Genomic DNA, 20046 nt, shown 5'->3' with positions numbered 1-20046 from the left:
CGCAGCAAGATATGTAATAGACATTGTCGAGCCACATATGACTCCACAAACGAGAATATCTGCAATCAGCCCTACAACTAAGGTAATAATTCGAATATTTTTAATATAACACACAGAATTTTGTTTATTTGCATAAACATTAAATAAGAAAGTAATATGTTCACAGATTATAACAGCATTACGTTTCTTTGCGAGTAGATCATATCAAATGGATATTGGAAAAAACATATACATGGATGTTAGTCAACCAACGGTTTCTCGCAGTATCCACGAAGTAATTGATATTATAACAAGAGAAGAGATTATGAGCCAGTGGATAAAGTTCCCTTCTACATTAGCAGAAATGATTGAACTACGAACAGAGTATATATAAAAATGTCTTATAATTGTGTATAGATAGAAACAAAACTTTAACAAAACATACTAAAACAAATTATTATATTAGTAATATAATCAGAAATAAGGCAATTGGAGTTGACGTAGTGTGCATAGGCATTGAATCCGTGTAAATTTCCCGGATCGTATATTACACATTACAAAGATAATGTCACTCTACGTTTAATATTTAATTTCGCATTTAACATCTTGCGTCGGCTCCAATTGCCTTATTTCTCTCTTATTGCAAATCATTAGAGCCTTACTTAAATTCAAATTAGTAATATAATTATTTTGTACATGTCACATACATTTCAATATAGATATGTTATGTTACTATTTTCTGTTATTTAAGATTCTATAGAAGATATGAATTTCCGGGTACTATAGGTTGCATAGATTGCACTCATATAGCTATTTTTCCTCCAGCAGAAAACAATAATCTTTATCCAGAACACATTTATGTCAATAGAAAAGGGTATCACTCCATAAATACTCAATTGGTAATAATAATTTCCATATTATTTTTATTAACATTAATTATGTTACATTTTGTTATATTAATTATGTAACATTTCATAAAGAAATGCAGTGCAAAATTTATGGAACTAAAGTGTCACTTGTAATCTACACATCTATAGTATTTATAATCATTACAGATCTGTGACTGGCGATTAAGAATCTTGAATGTAAATGCACGTTTTCCTGGAAGCACTCACGACACATACATTTGGAATAATAGTAACGCAAAAAATGCAATGGTTCACCTTTATAGACAATATCCAAACAATAATTTCCATTTACTTGGTAAGTCATGTGTTTAAACAATTATGTTTTTGTAAAAATTACAATTAACACACAAAAAATGAATAAAAGTTGTATCTAATGTTTGTATTGAAATGTTTTGGGTTGTAGGTGATTCAGGATATTCTTTACGACCCTGGATGATGACTCCTATATTAGGTGCAGCAGAAAATAGCCCAGAAGCTTTATATAATGTAAAGCAAATGAGATGCCGTTCATTAGTAGAACAATGCAACGGGCTACTCAAAATGCGGTTTAGATGCCTGCTAAAACATAGGGTACTGCATTATTCTCCACTAATAGCTTCGAAAATTATAAACACATGTGCGGTATTACACAACATATGTATAAGCGAAAATGTGCCACTGCCATTGGAGATGGATGATGATAATGATGATGATGGTAATCAAGAAATCGATTTTGGAATTTACAACAACGAAAATGAAAACATTGCAAATGAAGAAAATGCAGTAGGTAGGAATATTCGCAGAATTGATAGAGATCTAGCAGCTGGCCGAATCAAACAACGACAAATGATAATAAATTATTTTTCTTGAATTTTATTTATGTTATATACTGACGTAGTACAAAAGTATGATAAAATAAACAAATTTGTTTGCAGCCCAAAATGTATTTATTCGTGTACTTTTCAATACAAATAAAAAGTTTGCAATATTAAACACATTTTCTTATGAGTTATATTGTTACATAATATAATAACATTATAATATTAAATATGGAAGCAAAACAAATAATTCTTGCATACATTTTTAGTAATAAAATTAAAAGCAAATATATATATTTATAAGTACTACATATTAGTAAGTATTATAACTTAGTATTATATGTGTATAAGTTTTTTATAATCAACTATTAACTATTAATCAGCCTTTTTAATCTCTTAACTGTAGTACAATCACAGTCAATCACTAATGTGTACAACATAATAAGTTTTTGATAAATATTATTTATACGGCATTAAACAAAACTAAATATTAAGTTATAAAATAACATTGCCATAGTAATATTTGGAAAAAATTAAAATTTGTTATTTCCACAACTTCCATTTAAACTAAGCATATAGACCAACATTTTATATCTTGCAAGTATAAAAAAATTTTTATATTATATCAGTCTTGCATAATAAGTTAGAGAATAAACACAATAAAAGAAAAGGAAAAATATTAATCTCTTCGTATAAGCATTAAGTGTATAAATGTAATATTCAAATATCACTTATTTGTCACGGGTTGTGTAACACACCGGCTAATTTTTCATGCGCTTCCACCAATCTCCTTAAATATTCTAGCTTAGCATTGTAATAATCCCTTTTTAATTCATATGTTTGTGCATAAACATTGTTTAATTTTGTTGAAATTTCAATAGTATTTTTCAATTCCTTTTTTGATATTTTTTTCCCCTTTCCCGAATTGGTGTCATTTGTTTCCTCATTTTCGGCTTTTTGTACACGAGTATTTGATTCTTTTAGTGTATTATCATTTTTCTGAAAGCCTTCAGCACATTTAGCTTGTTCAATATGTACATTACTGTTTTTTATCTGATTTCCATTTTCTTTTTCAATCAATACTCCCTTACACTTATTGTGTTTATTCCTTAACATTGCATTTATGTTTTGTGATGCTGAAATATTGATATCATTACTTTTTAAAGTATTGTGAGGAATGTTTGAAGTATCACTGTCTTCATATTCATCTAGAAATTCCACTTCCATTTGCATTATATCATCCTGGAAGACAAATAAACATTATAATCATTAAAAATTATACGTTGCTAATTTCATTAATTGCTAATTTCATACAATATATATATACACACACACAAACATTATAAAATTTGTTGATTTTAAATGTAATATGGAGTAAATCTATTTCACTGTATTACACTGTATATATAAATAAATAATAGATAGTAAGAAAGATGTGGACTGTATTCCAATATTCACTGCCACTACTGCGAATCTTCAGTTTATGTAACATACTATAGATTTGAAGTATTGGCTGTGAATATCGAAACGCAGCCATGCAATATTTTTTGTTATTTTACATTGTTATCTGCATCGTCCACTAAAGTTACAGTGGATTCTGGTATATCAAGATGTCCAGTTATACTGGTTGGACACATCATATTCAGAACTTGCTCTTCTTGTGGTGTTAATACGTCCGTTTCTTGTGTACCACCACCCGTTGATGCCATAGACTTCATTATAACACCATGTTTCTTCTTACTGCGTGATTGGAAATCATGCCAGCACTAGAACAATAAAAGCTTATAAAACACTGAAACACAATATATAAGTCTCATATCTGCCACATCTATCTTGTTATTAATTGTTATAAAATCGGTCTTTTTGCAAGTCTCTCTTTTAAACTGTAAATAATATTTTAAAATGATTAAAGCGAGAAACAATACCATTTCTTATTTTTTCAAATATAAAGTTTTGTAGGACTTTATCCTACATATTTTTCTTTTACATGATAATTGTTAACTATGAAGTTTTGCTTTATTTATGCACAAAATATTTGTTTACCTTACGCCAACCTTTCCAATCTTTTCTCGCGCCATTAACAGAGTTCAAGATGTCACTTATTTCATTCCATAAATGTATGGAGTCTTTCAGCGTGAAGGATGATGAGAATTTTGCTTTCGTTAATTTTGTATGTTTTGTCATGTACTCTATAAGTAAAGTTCTCTGTTCATTCGTAATGTTTGCAGCTCTCTTTCTTTTGTCCAAGTTATCCATTCTGTAATACAGAATAACAATTAAATAAATGTTAACACTTATAACAACATATTTTTTCTTTAGTTTTATTACTTCTATTGATTAAGGCCCGGTTTCTTCAGTGTCGGATAACTTTATCCTTAGATTAAACTCACTCTTCGTCTCTTTATAACCTAACCCTTAGAAAGAGACGAAGAGTGAGTTTAACCTAAGGATAAAGTTATCCGACGCTGAAGAAACCGGGCCTAAGGAGACTAATTAAATAATTATTCTATTACAAACCTTTTAAATCAGTGTCTTCGGCAATTTCTAGAAGCACGTATATAACCTAATTTACGGATATCTTCCCTGTTTCACACTGCGTGATTCTTACCCAATGTTTGTAGAAAGATCGTACATTTTCCAACGTTGCCAAGCGTAATTTGGTGCAATGAGAAACGTATACGTTTTCAATTGCGAAGGCCATTAAATGATGTTCAAGAATATAATATGAGAATTGTATACGTATTCTCGCCCTTCGCATACGTGCGTATACGTAATATTGCGAACAAGTTCAAGAATAGAGCCCCAGGATCTTCTTTCGATAAGGTAGCAATGGATATCGTAGGACCTCTGTCCAAAACCGAAAGAGGCAACGAATATATTTTAACCTTACAAGATCAGTTAACTAAATTTTGCATGGGAGTACCCCTACCAGATCAAACTTCTGAAACAATAGCAGAAGCCTTCGTGGACAGATTTATTTGTGTATTAGGGGCAACTAAAGCAATATTAACCGACCAAGGAAGAAATTTTATTAGCGATTTAATGAAAAAGATTGCTAAGATATTCAGAATTCGCAAAGTTCGCACAACTGCCTTTCACCCTCTATCAAACGGATCGTTAGAAAGATCACATCATGCATTAGGAGAATATCTTAAACAATATGCAAACGAACAAAAGCAGTGGGATAGATGGATTAGTCTAGCGATGTTTAATTATAATACCAGCATACACGAAGCAACGAAACATACTCCGTACGAATTAGTTTTCGGTAAAATAGCAAGAATTCCATCAAACGAACCTCTGGCTCTATAAGATAAATTAGCTAATTACAACGAGTACTTAATAAATCTCGTCACGCAACTTCATACTATACAGACGAACGCTCGTGAAAACGTCGTCGAAGCTAAGTTCAAATCCAAGAGACACTACGACAAAAAAATTAACCCTCGAACCTTTAAATCTGGAGACCACGTGTTTTTGCTAAAAGGACCTAAGCCAGGTAAATTTGGAGATCAATATACTGGACCTCATGAAGTCTTAGAAATACTGAATAAAAACAACGTGAAAATCAGAATCAAGAAAATAGCCGAGTTGTGCATCCCAACCGATTGCAAATTTCCCATATCAGAACCGGCTCTCAACAAGTAAGCGAATAATAATCACAACTACGAGGAACTGATAAGATGATGCAGCCAACTGTTAACCTTTAGAGGCCGGGAAAAGGACTTGAAGACTTTTTTTTTTTACTATTTTTCCCTTATTTAACACACAAATTTTGCCTGAAAACATCAAATAGCTTGTGTTTTTTGGGTGGTCGATATTTCGACCACCCCCGGCCTCTAAAGGTTAATCACCTGCCCAACCATATCCAATCGATCGAAACCACTGCAATTCGGAAGAGAGAGGAACAACAAGAAGAAACCACGATCCAAATCAACAATCCTACTTAAGCGATTAGAAATATCTAGTGGCCCATATTTGACATCCACATTCTGGAAGATATAAACTCTGCGACCTTGAATGGCAATTCCTTGCGGGCTTGCTAACATCTAGCCTGTCAAATCAAAGATGAAGAGAGCCCCGGAGGGTCAATAGACTAGCCAAGCTCCTGAAGAACGAAGTGGATGGATAAGGATCCGCAAGGCGACGAGGTTCGGAGACGAAGCTACACTCGTCAGTTTCAGCCCAGAGCCTGAAAGTGAAGACGAGATGAACGACCTAGAAGAGCTGTTTATACGGATGGGATGCGCAGCGCCCAGCATTCCGGAGAAAAAGTAGCAGACGCACCTCCCACAAAAAAATATATATGTTTATATATATATGTATACATATATATATGGGGCATTCCATGCCAAATCAACCAATGATTGACCCCGACCATTTTTGATTTGGCTGATAATTTTTTGTGTTTTTGCACTAAATGAAAGTAGCTTCCATGATTTTTTGTAGATTTTTATCTCTACTCATACTTAAATTATGGATTTTTGAAAAAAAATGCAGTTTAAAATTTGGCAAATTTCAAATGCTTGTAACTTTAAGAAGAAAAAAGATATTGTAAAAAACAAGGTGGGCTTTCTTTTCGTTTTTCTCTGTACTTTTCGAAGAAAATATCGAAAAAATGTTTAATGGGCAATATGACTGTTTTTTTTAAGGATTTAAGTAAAAAATGTTTGTTTTTCTCAGTGCGACCGTTTTGATTTTTTTCAAAAAAATCTCACAAATTCTAGACTTAATTTCGAAATTTTCAAGACCTAGAAGAAAATGGGATTCCAATAACTTCGATTTTTTAAGGGACTTTTTCTTCATTTTTTTTCGAAAATATTTTTTTACAAATAAGATAGACTCTACCGATAGCTATAAAAAAATTTGATAAATTTATAGACAGCAATCCTGAAATTTCTATCTATGGGTAAAGAGGAAATTCGAATATTTTCTATTTTTTAATTGCATTTTTACTTATTTTTATTATTAAATTACTTTTTTTTAATAGAATATTATAAATTGGGGAACTTTAACGGTTAGCATGTAACAATTAAATCATATAGTTAATGAAAAAAACACATATATTATCTGTAAAATTAGCAATCAGATTTATTTGAAAATAAAATAAATAAATCAAAATCAAAATTAAAGATAAACATAAAATAAATAATAAATATATCAAAAAATTATGCCATATAACTATTTATTTATTTTTTTTTTTTAATTATCTTATGTAATTTTACATCATTACATCGAGAGAATATTTTCACATTTACATTTCCATTCTTATCAGGTATAACGCAATGAATTTTGTGTGTTTCCGGTATACGTTTAGCACTTGACTTGAAAAATGAAGAATTACTGAAGCACTGAAAACTTTATTTTTCAAATTTTTAGCCTGGAAACCTCTATTTGAATTTTGAAAAATGTTTTATGAGTAGAATGTATTAATACCAGCACAGGGATTCTCTAACTCCTTAACGACAGTTTCGGTATTGTTGCGTAAGTATTATATATGGTAAAAAAGCTGTGAAATCCCATTTTCTTCTAGGTCTTGAAAATTTCGAAATTAAGTCTAGAATTTGTGAGATTTTTTTGAAAAAAATCAAAACGGTCGCACTGAGAAAAACAAACATTTTTTACTTAAATCCTTAAAAAAAACAGTCATATTGCCCATTAAACATTTTTTCGATATTTTCTTCGAAAAGTACAGAGAAAAACGAAAAGAAAGCCCACCTTGTTTTTTACAATATCTTTTTTCTTCTTAAAGTTACAAGCATTTGAAATTTGCCAAATTTTAAACTGCATTTTTTTTCAAAAATCCATAACTTAAGTATAAGTAGAGATAAAAATCTACAAAAAATCATGGAAGCTACTTTCATTTAGTGCAAAAACACAAAAAATTATCAGCCAAATCAAAAATGGTCGGGGTCAATCATTGGTTGATTTGGCATGGAATGCCCCATATATATATATATTTATATATATACAGGGTGGCCCATTTTAAAAGATGCAGGCAAATATCTCGAAAAATATGAAACATACGGAAAAACGTTTCAGACAAAAGTTGTTTGGTTCGAAGGGGAACATAAGACGGTGTCATTGGTTTGACCTTGGATGGTCGTTTAAAGCTCACGTAAACGACACCTTTAATTTCTTAAATGGAAACCCCTATTTTTCAATGCATATTCTTGTAGCTAATTTCGAGAGCTTTTCAAAACACTATAATAAAGTATTTTTTCGTTAAGAACTTTTGGAATTATGAGGCTTGAAAGTTCTAGTATTTTGACATAAAATACAAAATATCTTGTAAAACATTAAGTTTTCGGTAATGTTACCTTAATACTTTTATGCACAGAATAATGAGACGAATCAATTGGTATGAAAAAAAGACATAGTTGCTTTTAAGAAAAAGTATGCAGATGCGTGTTGCAAATTCGTGTTTTAAATTTTTTTTGTCCGGTCACATAACAACAATAGAAATTGTCAAGGCTTGGAACAGTTTTTATAAATGTTTAAAAACGATAGAAATTCTTGGAAAGACGGAATAATTTGTAAAAATGTTTAACAATTATAGAAATTGTAAAGACTTAACGCGTACAAATAAAATAGTGTACTGCGGTACACGTCACACACAGATACGTCGAGTACAAAACAAATTTAATTATGAGAGAAAAGGAAATACAAAAATGTTTCAAAAATATATATGTATCGTATTCGATATAAAATGTAATATTAATACGTAGTCAATATATAGTTATATATATGTATTTATAAAAATATGTGTATAAAAATATGTTATGAATATATGTAGTTGATAAAAAAATGCTCCATCGTGAGTGCGCGGGACCTGAAAGAAAAAGAGAGAAACGTTGAGAAACGTAAAGATATTTACCCAAGTGTCATTGCATACTTACCCTAGGAACGGCGCTTCTGCTCCCGCTGGCGCTGCAGCTGCGCTCGGTACCGCTGTCGCCGTCGCTGCCGTACCTCCCACGCCCGCTGCCGCTCCTGCTCCTGCTCCCGCTGTCGCCGTCGCCGTCGCTGCCGTACCTCCCTTGGCCGCTGCCGCTCCTGCTCCTGCTGCCGCTCCCGCTGGCGCTGCAGATGCGCTTGGTACCGCTGTCGCCGTCGCTCCCGTACCTCCCGCGTCCGCCGCCGCCGCGTCCACCGGTGCCGCCGCTGTAAATTCTGCAGATCGAGCTCCAGCTGCCGCCGGTACTCCTCGTTCTCCGACCAGTTTTCGGCGGACGTATCGCTAATGGACGGAACGCGCCAATGCGCGTCGTTGGCCGGATCTGGCTGCCAAACGTCTAGCGGAAGGTGGCACCCAAATTCCTCCCTGGGATCCCGAAACACGGGAACAGGAGCGTTGAGTCGATAGTGACGCGTGTAAGGATTAAACGATCGCATCAGGTCCCGAGCGGGCAGCAACGCCGCCGCTCCGCCACCCGCCAGCACGATACATCGATGTAGCTCTTCGTCCCTTACTTGTCTCCAGTGTCTAATAAACCAACTTTTGCTGGAAGCCCAACGGGGTACCGGAGATTCGAAGCCTCTGAAATCACTGCTCGTATCGCTCGACATTGTTCTGTCGTGGAAAAAAAACGAATCTTGAGTTACCGGAAAAGTAATGCAACGAATAACGATATCTAAAGTACGTACCTAGAACCTAGACGACTCTGCCGAAGGCCGATCCAGACGACGGCCTATTCGAAAACGGGGCTTCACCGAGAAAGATCTATTCGAGGAGGTGTCCGAGGAGGAGGTACAACGCTTGAATAGTAGCGTTCGAAATTCAGCCCTCTGTATTCACCGAGCCAGCCAATAGCGGCCATCAGCCAATGAGAGCACTGTGTTGTTTTCGGTAGAGAGACGCTAAAGCCGACCAATGAGGAACGAGTATTACGCGAAACAGCAAGATTCGGTTTAATTGCGCTCATATCACTTTTATTTACATATTTTAATTATTTCCTGTCGAGAAAAGCGTTATTTTATAGCGTTTTTCACTGGCAGAGCTGGTGTGCACTCAATGCACATTAAAGCCGTTGTACACTGATTGAATGTAATATTTTAAGTAAAATGCAAATATTTCTACTGAAAAAATACCCAGTATTTTACCAAATAGTGCGATAAAGAATATAGAGGATTTCATAATTTAACCCGTTTATATTAAGCATACACTTTACGTTGGTTTGTATACGACGGCTTTAATATGCATTGAATGCGCCTAACAATACCTACCCAAGTGTGACGGCATACTTATCCTAGAGACATAATGTCCATTCTATATTTATTCGGAAATCATTGGAATAAATTTTATAAATGTTTACAAACGATAGAAAATGTAGAGACTTGGAATAATTTGTAAAAATGTTTAACAACGATAGAAATTGTAAAATGGAACTTGAAATAATTTTTGCAAATGTTTAACAACGTTAGAAATTGTAGACTTGGCATAATTTTTACAAATGTTTAACAACGGTAGAAACTGTTAAGAGACTTGAAATAATTTTTACAAATCTTAAGTACATTTGTAAATTGCTTGTAAAGTATAATAAACAATTAAACTTTCATTTTTTTTCTGGTATAATTGGCACACAATTATGACGATTCGACCATTTCATCCAATTTTGGTCCTCGTCGTCGAGACATTAATAATCTCAACTTATATATAAAGCATCTCATTTTTAAATTAATTTAAAAATGGAGACAGATATTTTAGCCGCGGTGTAGAATAAACCTTAAGTTGTAACCAAAGTGAATATAATTCATGAACTGTCAAACATGTCAAAATATACTTTTAGGCACGAATTGTTAAACTTATAAAATAAGCTGGAATAATGTAACATAAACACTGAACCAATCATGGTTTGTCTCGCATGCTTAATAATATAATGTAGTGTATACATGGGCTACGGTCTACGTGACGCTACAAATGCTTTGGAGCGTTCTTCTCCTTCTTTCTTCATTGAAAGAAAAGAGAAGAGGAATGCGTCGAAGCATTTGTAGCGTCACGTTGACCGTAGCCATTATATTATTAAGCATGCGAGACGAACCATGATTGGTTCAGCGTTTATATTATCCAATTTCGTAATAAGTTTAATAATTCGTGCCCAAAAACAGTTTTTGACATATTTGACAAAAGTTATATTAATTACGGTTATTTAGTTACAGCGACAGCCAATAAGATGAATTCCGGGCAATTTTATATTACTTTAATGTATTTTTGATGATTTACTATGGCATCAGCCATTAAGAGCACTTTATGCAATGTTCGGTAGAAAAAAGCCGACCAATGTGAAGCGAGTATAGAAAAAATAGCATGATAATCGTTTGTCCGTTCACATAACAACGGTAGGAATTGTGAAAAGACTTGGAATAGTTTTTATAAATGTTTAAAAACGAAAGAAATTCTAAAAACGGAATAATTTGTAAAAATGTTTAACAATTATAGAAATTGTAAAGACAACGCGTACAAATAGTGTACTGCGGTACACGTCACACACAGATACGTCGAGTACGAAACAAATTTTATTATGAGAGAAAAGGAAATACAAAAATGTTTCAAAAATATATATGTATCGTATTTGATATAAAATGTACTATTGATACGTAGTCAATATGTAGTTAGTGTAGTTGATAAAAAAAAAATGCTCCATCATGAGTGCGGGACCTGAAAAAAAAGGAAAACGTTGAGAAACCTTGAAATCGCAGGTTTTACCCTCGATTTCCCAAGAGAGCCGGGAATCTACCGGTCTGACGCCTATCATGTCCCACAACAACGGGGCAACGAAAGTACAAAAGGTGCAGCCGAGTGGACAACCCGAGGAGGCCGAACGAGAATTATTAACTCAGGCAAGCCCGACAGCAGACGAGGGCACGAGAGGGTCACCTCAGTTTGAGGAATTACCCGACGAGGAGGTCCAGAGGCTGATGGCGAGGGGCAGAGCAGAGATCATCGAGACCACATCGCCCGGTAGCCAGATTTTCGCAGCAGAGGTGGAAGTGCAGCAGGAGTTGCAACAGGAGCAGAACAGCCAGCAGGACCAGAGCGAGAAGAGCGAATACACACAGCTGTAAAGATACGATATTCCTTTTATTAATGTACCAGCGAGTACCTATACTCAAAGTCTTTTAATTCACAAGTTTTATTTATACTCAGATATTAGAGTCATTTTAATTTTTTATTATTTTATAACGTGATACGCGACGAATAGTCGAGAAAGTGCATTAAGCACAAATAAGTTTGAGACAAATAGAGATGCGCACGAGACGAGATAAATCTCGATCTCGTCTCGATCTCGTCTCAAAATCGGGACGAGATTCAAGATCGAGATTACTTGTAACATTCGAGATTGATATCGAGATTCAGCATATCAAGATCTTGCCGAGATCAAGATTATTTAAAAATCTCGTCGAGATTTCGATAAAATATTTTATTATTTTACCGATCGACGACACACATAGCGCCGTGACTGCTGCGCTAGTAAACGACGCCACATACACATACACAGCACCCTCTGTCGGTACCTCTCTTCTCCCGATTGCCAATGCGCGATGCGCGGTTCAACCACGATGCGTGAATGTTTATGTTGAAAGAAAATGTAGACGACGGCAACAGAATAAATAAACGATCTTCGCGGTTCGCGGGTGATATTATATCATAATAACTCAATTTTACTATAACTTGTCCAGTACTTTATATTTTAATTCTTTTACTGTTCGTACTTCCGATTTATTTTGTTTTTTTAATAACAATTTTGTTAATATTAGAGGTGAAAGAAAAAGCTAACCTAGAAATACTCTGCAACTATGTCTAAACGTCAGCATTCTGCTGATTCTGCAAATCCATCAGGTAAGAAATAATACGATATAGTGAAAGTAAATATAATAGGAGCTTTTCTACAAGCGACACAAGTTGATACAAGTGTCGTTTTGTCTTTGTTACTCATTGTCAGAGAAGAAAGATAGAATGACGTTTGTGTCATTTTGTGTCGCTTGTAGAAAAGCTCCCATTATATGTATAATAAAGCTAGGAGCAGGTTTGTTTTTTCTTGTTTGGTTTTTTAATATATGGTATGTGGTAGGTGTTAAGGATCGAACACATCTGTAATCGCCAGTAATCGGGCCGCGAGGCTGACTGCTACGTGCCTGCTGTCAGTCTCGTGGCACGGATTCGATCCGCACGGGGTTGTCGATCACGCCGTCCCGCGTGGTCGATCACGCGTCGACGCCCTACGTACAGGTGCGCGCATGCCGGCATTGTCGAGAATCGGAGCACGGCGCAACTCCTGACACGCGCAGTGTCTTTGTTCGCGAAAATTGTGCTCACAGCGCAACTCCGTCAATCGTCTGATCAATCAGAGAGCGCCGCGTTCCGGATCTCGCCTTCGTTTCCGGCCCTCGAGAACCCTCGCAAACTTTGTGCGTGGTTTCGCCACTGATTCGTGCGCGGCATCGCCGCCCAACCCTCCTCGCAAAGTGCGTGAGTGTTAAAAGACTTTGCTCTCTCTACGAGAGTTATCATCGAGCTCACCAAGGAGCTCGGATATCTGTCGTCGTGTCGCGGTCGCGTTCGGAGTCTGCCTCGCGGACAAGTTTCCTCCGTTCGTCTGCAAGATTTCCGTCGTAAGAGCATTAAGTCGATGCTCGGCAAGATATCCGTTACGCGTTTGCGGCAGACGACTGACGCCTCAAGATTTCCGAGCAATCCGAACCACGACAGTGTCTGTGAAATTGACTAAGAGTTTCCGGTGCTTAATCACAGTAACGATTGTCGTTCTCTCATCCGCAGCCCTCCCCTCGTTTCGCACTCTTTCTGAATGATTCCGGCATTAATCGCGCTCTGCTAAATTCCGGACGACGGGACGAGCACGAAACAGTAGGAAAATTGCTAAATAAAATATACATGACTGACAAATTATAGCTCTTATTCTGCAATTTTTCTACACCTATAAAATACATTATTTGTTAAATTATAATTGTATTCAATAACGTAGCAATTTACATTATGTTTATAACATATAGATTTTTTTATTTTACATATAAAAATGTGAAATGATTAATAGTCCAAATATTTGCTTTTATATTTAATTTTTATATTTTTTACTACTTTTATATTTAATTTTTATCTCCTTTGAAGTGCAATTAAATGAACACCCTGTTTATTCTATGGTAGATACATAGTATAGAAGATATATCTGACTTTTAGAAAAATTATCTACTTAAATTGTATTTCTTTCATGTACACTGAAAAAAAAATTTAGATCCAAGAAAATATTTATTTACATAGTACCAATGACTTATTTACTTAATATAATCACATTGTTGGCGAATCTTCGATCCGGGCGTAACTCCGGTTCGCCAATTGGAGTAAGATGCCGAGTCGACCCCGACAGGGATCCGACGTGCAGGAAATGAACACACGGAACTTTTGTTATAGAGCAAGCACAACATATATTTGAGTAGTCAGTTTAATATTGTACAGTTATGGTGAACGCACTCGTAAAGTGTGAGCGCGACACTCGGCGCGCACGTGATGTGAGGATGGTTTGGCGCGCTGATCATCCGCGACGCGAATATGTTCGGCTGATTGCGGAGGCGATGGCAATTCGGAAGCGCACTTTTAGCTTGCACTTATCGAAACGCTCCTGAGGCGTTATGATGCAGTCGCACTAGTTCGTAACACCGGGCGCGAGACTGTTCACAATTTGTCGAAGCGATCGAGACGATCGAACGTACAATGGCGAGGCGCGGCGCGACTTATACGCGATGTTTCACCGCTCGCGGTAGCGAGGGTGGATTGCTGCGGACGCACGATCGGCGCGAGACACTCAGCGATGCTCGGAACGAGCAAGTGAGCCGTATGCACGACGGAATTTGCCCGCGTGAAACGGAAAATAGAACGGACGCACGGCGGTGTACCACCTCGTGTTCCGGAGTACGTGATACTACTACTCGTCCCGGAGCTCTCGCGTTTCGAGAGCTTTCGGGCCCGTGACGGGCATCGACCAATCAGCCGCGTTTTCGTGATCATGCGATCACGGCATGACGGATCGATACTCGTCGGGAAAACTTCGCGGTCAGGGTTGACGCGGGGAGCGGCGCGAAATCCCTTCGTTCTGAGGGCGTCTGACGGATGGCGTCACCGTACGGTATTGACCGCGATCGCGACAGAAATTACGGAACACACATATTTATTTAGAATTAGATATTTTTACTTAATTTAATTAAAGATATCTAATTCTAAATAAATATGTGTTTATATTAAGTAAATAAGTTATTGGTACTATGTAATAAATATTTTCTTGGATCTAAATTTTGACAGTGTATGTTATTCAAATTAAAAAACTAGTTATATTTGACAAATTAAATTAGACATTAACAGTGAAAGTAAAAGACTAGACGATTTCTAAATTTAAATAATATAGCGGTGAGTTATAATTACATATTTATTAAATCAATATTTCAGACTCTGACAGTGACGGTGGAGAGCCTTCTATATCCTCTTCTTCATCTACATCACAAAGAACAAAACTTTCCGTACATTATAATGTGGATGTAGATGATAAAAAAGAAAAGTTTGGAATATGCAAGTTATGCAAAGAGCAAAAAATAAAGAAAATCGTAAAAATGAAACATTCGAACACTACGGGATTGAAAAGGCATTTAAAAATTGCTCACAGAAAAGAATTTGATAAATTGTACGGACTCACTCCACAATCAAAAAATCAGCAACTTTTACATTTTCCGCAGGTAATTTTAGTAAAATATAAATAAATGTATATGCGCATGAGACGTGTTGTATATACAAATAATTAAAAAATCTTAAAACATATTAGGAAAATTGTTCTAAATTAACATGCATGATTTGGTAAAGTGAGTGACACGTGAAAAGAGTACAGTTATTGTTAGATATTTTTTTCCAAATACCATTCATGGTTAATTTTGTTAAAAAATGTTTTGTTTTTATGCAAATTATTGCACATTTGATTCAACAAAATTGTCATGTTTTTATCTCGTTTTCGCTTTACGAAATTTAATTTACACATAAAAAATTCTCATTTACACAAAAATTACTCATAAAGTTACTCTTTTTGAAAATCAACCAATTTAACTTAAGAGCATGTATATAAGAAAAATGTTTTTAGCTTTCAAAGTTGCATACTAAAACTCCCTTTACCGTATATAAACTTTTTATTTTTATTTTATTTACGTTAACCTTAATAACTATTTTATAATTAAATTAAAATTTCCTTGCAGACTTAATATATCATTTTATTGAGATTTATAGATTAGGTTGCTTAGGTTGCTTTCTTTTTAATATCTATAACATCAATAAATAACATTTATTTTTAATTTCAGGTTCAGGCTTCATATAGCAATATTAGCTTCACAGAAAAAATAGTACAGTGGTTGGCAATAAAATATTTGCCGTTTAGTTTTTTTGATGATACTGCCACACAGAATTTTTTTGCTGCACTAAATCCTAATCTTAAGTATCCCAAACGCGATACTATGAAAAGGAGAGTACTGGAAATATTTGAAAAGAAGAAAGATGCAGTAATCAATATATTGAAAACTAATGAATCCAAGATTTCCTTCACGGTCGATGGTTGGACGTCCATTGCTGGGAAATCCTATTACGGTATTACTGCACATTTTGTGGATGCTAGCTGGAAACTACAGTCCATAGTTCTAGACTTTGTACCATCCAACGGAGCCCACACTGGCAAGGACATAGCAATGTTGTTCTACAATTCTTTGAAAAACTTCAATATTGAGTCGAAGATTCAAGGTAATAACACGTACAGTTGCAAACAACAAAATTAGATTTGTAACTTCTTGATTTTACATGCATTGATGCGTTTTTTACTTTCTCGAAACAAAGTACTATTTATAGATAATGTAACCATAGGTATCGTCTTGGATAATGTTGCTAGCAATACTATATTTATTCGAGAGCTACAGTTAATTTTACAAAGTGAAGGTATCAACTTCGACTGTGAAGATTGTCATTTTCGATGCTTTGCGCATATCTTAAATTTGGGAGTCCAGGATATACTGCGTGAATTGCGATTAGATGATCCGGAAGAGTGTGAAGAAAGTGATTCCGATTATTCCAAAGATGAAGATGTAGTTGCAACAAATAATGATGCTCTCAATAATCCTATTAAAAAAATTAGGGCTCTCTTTTTAAAATTAAAAAGATCTGAGCAAAGTACAAATATGCTGAAAAGTGCATGCACTATGACTGGTACCAAGTTTTTGTCGCCAAAAATCGATGTGTGCACACGCTGGAACTCAACTCATGACATGCTTAAAGTTGCATTATTGTTGAAGCCTGCACTGATTAGTCTGTTTCAAAGTAATACTGCTTTTCACATGTATTTACTATCCGAAGAAGAATGGTGTTTGTACTCAGAAGTTCAGAAATTTTTAAAACAATTTAAAACTGTATCTACTGTTCTTGGCGGTGACAGCTACGTATCTTTACCGTACGTTATAGTAGCATTCAATATGCTTTTAGATAAAATCGAGAATAAGATGCAAACTTTGAACCGCACTGATAAATTGTTCAATGCATACCAAGGTCGAGATAAATTACTTAAACATTATCAGAAATCTAACTGGATTTACTGTATTTGCCTCGTGCTAGATCCGAGGCACGAAATTGGAAGTTTTAATGCTACAACCTGGGGAAAAGAAATGAAAGATCAGAGTGTTAAAAAATTTGAAGACTTATATAAGAACAAATATTTTATTCCTTCAGAAAGCTCCCTAAACAATGATTTGCGTAATTCTTCGACTGATGATGACGATGACATTGATATGAGTGCAATATATGAGAAATCTGTTAGCGATTCAGATTGGAGAAACGAATTAACGAAATATTATAATACAAGAAGAGCAGACAAGGATGTTGATATATTGGCATGGTGGTCAACTCATTCACAAGAATATCCATGTTTAGCAAAAATGGCTCGGGACTTCCTAGGAACGCCAGCCACGTCTGTTCCAGCAGAACGATTATTTTCGAAAGCTGGATTAATCATACGCAAACACCGTAACTAGCTAACTGCTGAATCTGCCAGGTCACTAATATGCCTGAATTCGTGGTACATGTCAAACTTGCACTTATCCGAATAAAAATAAAAAGAAGGCCGCGAAAGAAACTGTAAGTACGATGCAGATGTAAAAACTGACTTATTATGTATTTTGTGCAGTCCGATGTAATTATGCAACTAACTTATTGAACTTAATTGAATTTAGCATAAGCTGCTAGCGAAAGACAAACAGGTCCAGGTTTCTAAAATAATCGACGACACGAGACACGAACGAGAAAGAACCACAAATTTTGTTGGTAGGCGATCCTTTGCAAATCGCTGCATTGCAGGTTTACATAAGGTTTCTAAAATAATCGACGACACGAGACACGAACGAGAAAGAACCACAAATTTTGTTGGTAGGCGATCCTTTGCAAATCGCTGCATTACAGGTTTACATAAAAACTCGATACATTTTTTGTGCTAGATTTCTCTCTCTAGATGTCTAGATAATTACCATAAAAAAATTAATATTCCTGAAATTCATTTATGTGAAATTTTAAATATAGAAAATTGACCTGGATGAAAGTTTCGATGATCCTGGCATCGATACGTTCGAAGGATTGAATATCAAAATCGAGGACATAGAATTTGGATGGAAGTACTAGTGCGAAGAAGAAGGATCGCGTGACGTACGCGACTTTGTATGTGTGAGAAAAGTCTTGAGCATTAAATGTTAATAATTTTGTTAACATTCATTTATGGATGTGATTTTAATACCAGAGCAAAATCAAATAAGCAAATGCAAATTACAAAAAAAAATAGTGTCGAACGACGTTTGATTGCGTAAGCAACGCGATAATAGCTGAGAGCTAAAATTTAAGTTTCTCGTCAATTTCATAAATTCATCAGAAAGAAATACAGGGCATCCCGTAATTACCATGCCATCTCTCCTGAGTAGGACGGATTAAACTGAATAGAAAAGTCTTTACCGTTTTGCGAGTTTCTCAATAAGTAAAGAGAAATTAATTAATGATTTACTAATGATTAATTAATGATGAGTAAGTGTTTATTCACGCGATTCAGCGACAAGCAACATCTTAGTGTTACGCATTATTTGTTGTTGCCGTGCGCGTAGCAACCACAACCGTTGTATGACGCTGAGCTGTCTCTTCTCGTCGAATTGCGCAGATACACTTTGGGTGATACCATTTACTGACACAAGTCGACGCAAGTGTCCTTCTGTCTTTGTTACTCATTGAACGCCAAGAAAGATAGAGCGACGTTTGTGTCAACTTGTGTTACTAAATGGAAAGCACCCACTGCCTCGCAGATCTATATTTATTGATTCTTTATTAATCATTAAGAAACTCGCAAAATAATACAGAACTTTTCTATTAAGTTCAACTCGTTTTACCTACGAGAGAGAGAGAGAGAGATAGATAGCACGGTAATTACCAGACTCTGTATATATAACGCATTAACGATTTTTGTAATAATGAATAATTTGTTGATGTACGACAGTTTCTATGGTCATTAACAAAGTAATAATTAATCCGGCTTAATGGATAAAATATCTGATACAATAGATATGCTAAGATATGCTGAAAAATATTCTTAAGAATACTGCACATTGTGGTACTTTATACTTTCACATCGAATGTAATGACCTCAGCGAAATTATATGATCATCAGTTCATACTCCGAACGTAAACGAGCAAAGTATAATTTACTTAACAAAAGTATACAGGAGAGATTAACATTTACACGATATCTGATTACGTTCTTGAACTAAAGGCAGTGCCTTACCTGAAAGTGTGAATGTGAAGAAAAATATATATTATATATTACATTTTATCCATCTATAGTTATCGAGCGTGTAATATTTCTATGTAATATTCTAAATTCTTTTCTTTATACCCAAAATTATGTATTGGACTGAGTTATTCGTGTTTTTTTTAAAACTATTTTGTCTATTAATTTCTTTGAAACAAATGAAATAGATTAATATATATAGATTATTTTTTATTCAATTTTATTAAAAGAGTAGTTATCGAAAAATTATGATCTAATTAGCAATTTGTAAGTTGTTTTATCGTGTAATTTTATTTCATTTTCAGTTTGAGTGAATCCGAGGCATTTTAATTTTTGTAATACGTGCAAATGATTATTATTATTATTATTTTATTTTTTTTCTTATAATTCCCAGATAAACAAGTCTGTCGAAAACAGATTTTGCAAAGTATCTGCTACAAATTTTGTCAGCAAAATGTCAGCAGAATAGAATGGCAAATTGATTGCAGAATCTGCCATTTCATACAATTTAAATAT

General features: G+C 34.9%; 2 protein-coding genes across 2 annotated transcripts; one reads left to right on the top strand and one right to left on the bottom strand.

Annotated features, from left to right (window-relative positions):
• Window positions 1–37: 37 nt before the first annotated feature.
• LOC139785981 (putative nuclease HARBI1) lies at window positions 38–1736 on the top strand. Its single transcript, XM_071725157.1, has 5 exons — window positions 38–82; window positions 167–363; window positions 731–878; window positions 1035–1182; window positions 1291–1736. Exons 1-5 carry the CDS (start codon window positions 38–40, stop codon window positions 1734–1736), a joined length of 984 nt encoding a protein of 327 aa, XP_071581258.1.
• A 939-nt stretch (window positions 1737–2675) lies between these two features.
• Window positions 2676–3940, bottom strand: LOC139785979 (uncharacterized). The gene is made up of 4 exons (XM_071725156.1): window positions 3728–3940; window positions 3244–3450; window positions 2728–2926; window positions 2676–2683 (listed from the first exon to the last, which is right to left on the bottom strand). Exons 1-4 carry the CDS (start codon window positions 3938–3940, stop codon window positions 2676–2678), a joined length of 627 nt encoding a protein of 208 aa, XP_071581257.1.
• Between the last annotated feature and the right edge of the window lie 16106 nt (window positions 3941–20046).

Source organism: Temnothorax nylanderi, unplaced genomic scaffold (genome assembly GCF_030848795.1).
Source record: "Temnothorax nylanderi isolate EJ_2023f unplaced genomic scaffold, tnyl_v1.0 TNYL_tig0929_pilon, whole genome shotgun sequence".
Classification (NCBI taxonomy): domain Eukaryota; kingdom Metazoa; phylum Arthropoda; class Insecta; order Hymenoptera; family Formicidae; genus Temnothorax; species Temnothorax nylanderi.
The sequence above is the reverse complement of the archived record's forward strand: the minus strand, read 5'-3'. Positions and strand labels throughout refer to the sequence as shown.

Bases quoted from the DNA above. Each gene is read 5' to 3' on its own strand.
- LOC139785981 (XM_071725157.1), top strand. From the start codon at position 38: ATGACTCCACAAACGAGAATATCTGCAATCAGCCCTACAACTAAG. The intron at 364-730 runs GTATATATAAAA...CTGTTATTTAAG, and splicing joins ATGATTGAACTACGAACAGA to ATTCTATAGAAGATATGAAT. The intron at 1,183-1,290 runs GTAAGTCATGTG...TTTGGGTTGTAG, and splicing joins CAATAATTTCCATTTACTTG to GTGATTCAGGATATTCTTTA.
- LOC139785979 (XM_071725156.1), bottom strand. From the start codon at position 3,940: ATGGATAACTTGGACAAAAGAAAGAGAGCTGCAAACATTACGAATGAA. The intron at 3,451-3,727 runs GTAAACAAATAT...TTATTGTTCTAG, and splicing joins ATTGGAAAGGTTGGCGTAAG to TGCTGGCATGATTTCCAATC. The intron at 2,927-3,243 runs GTAAAATAACAA...TTTGTCTTCCAG, and splicing joins TGGACGATGCAGATAACAAT to GATGATATAATGCAAATGGA.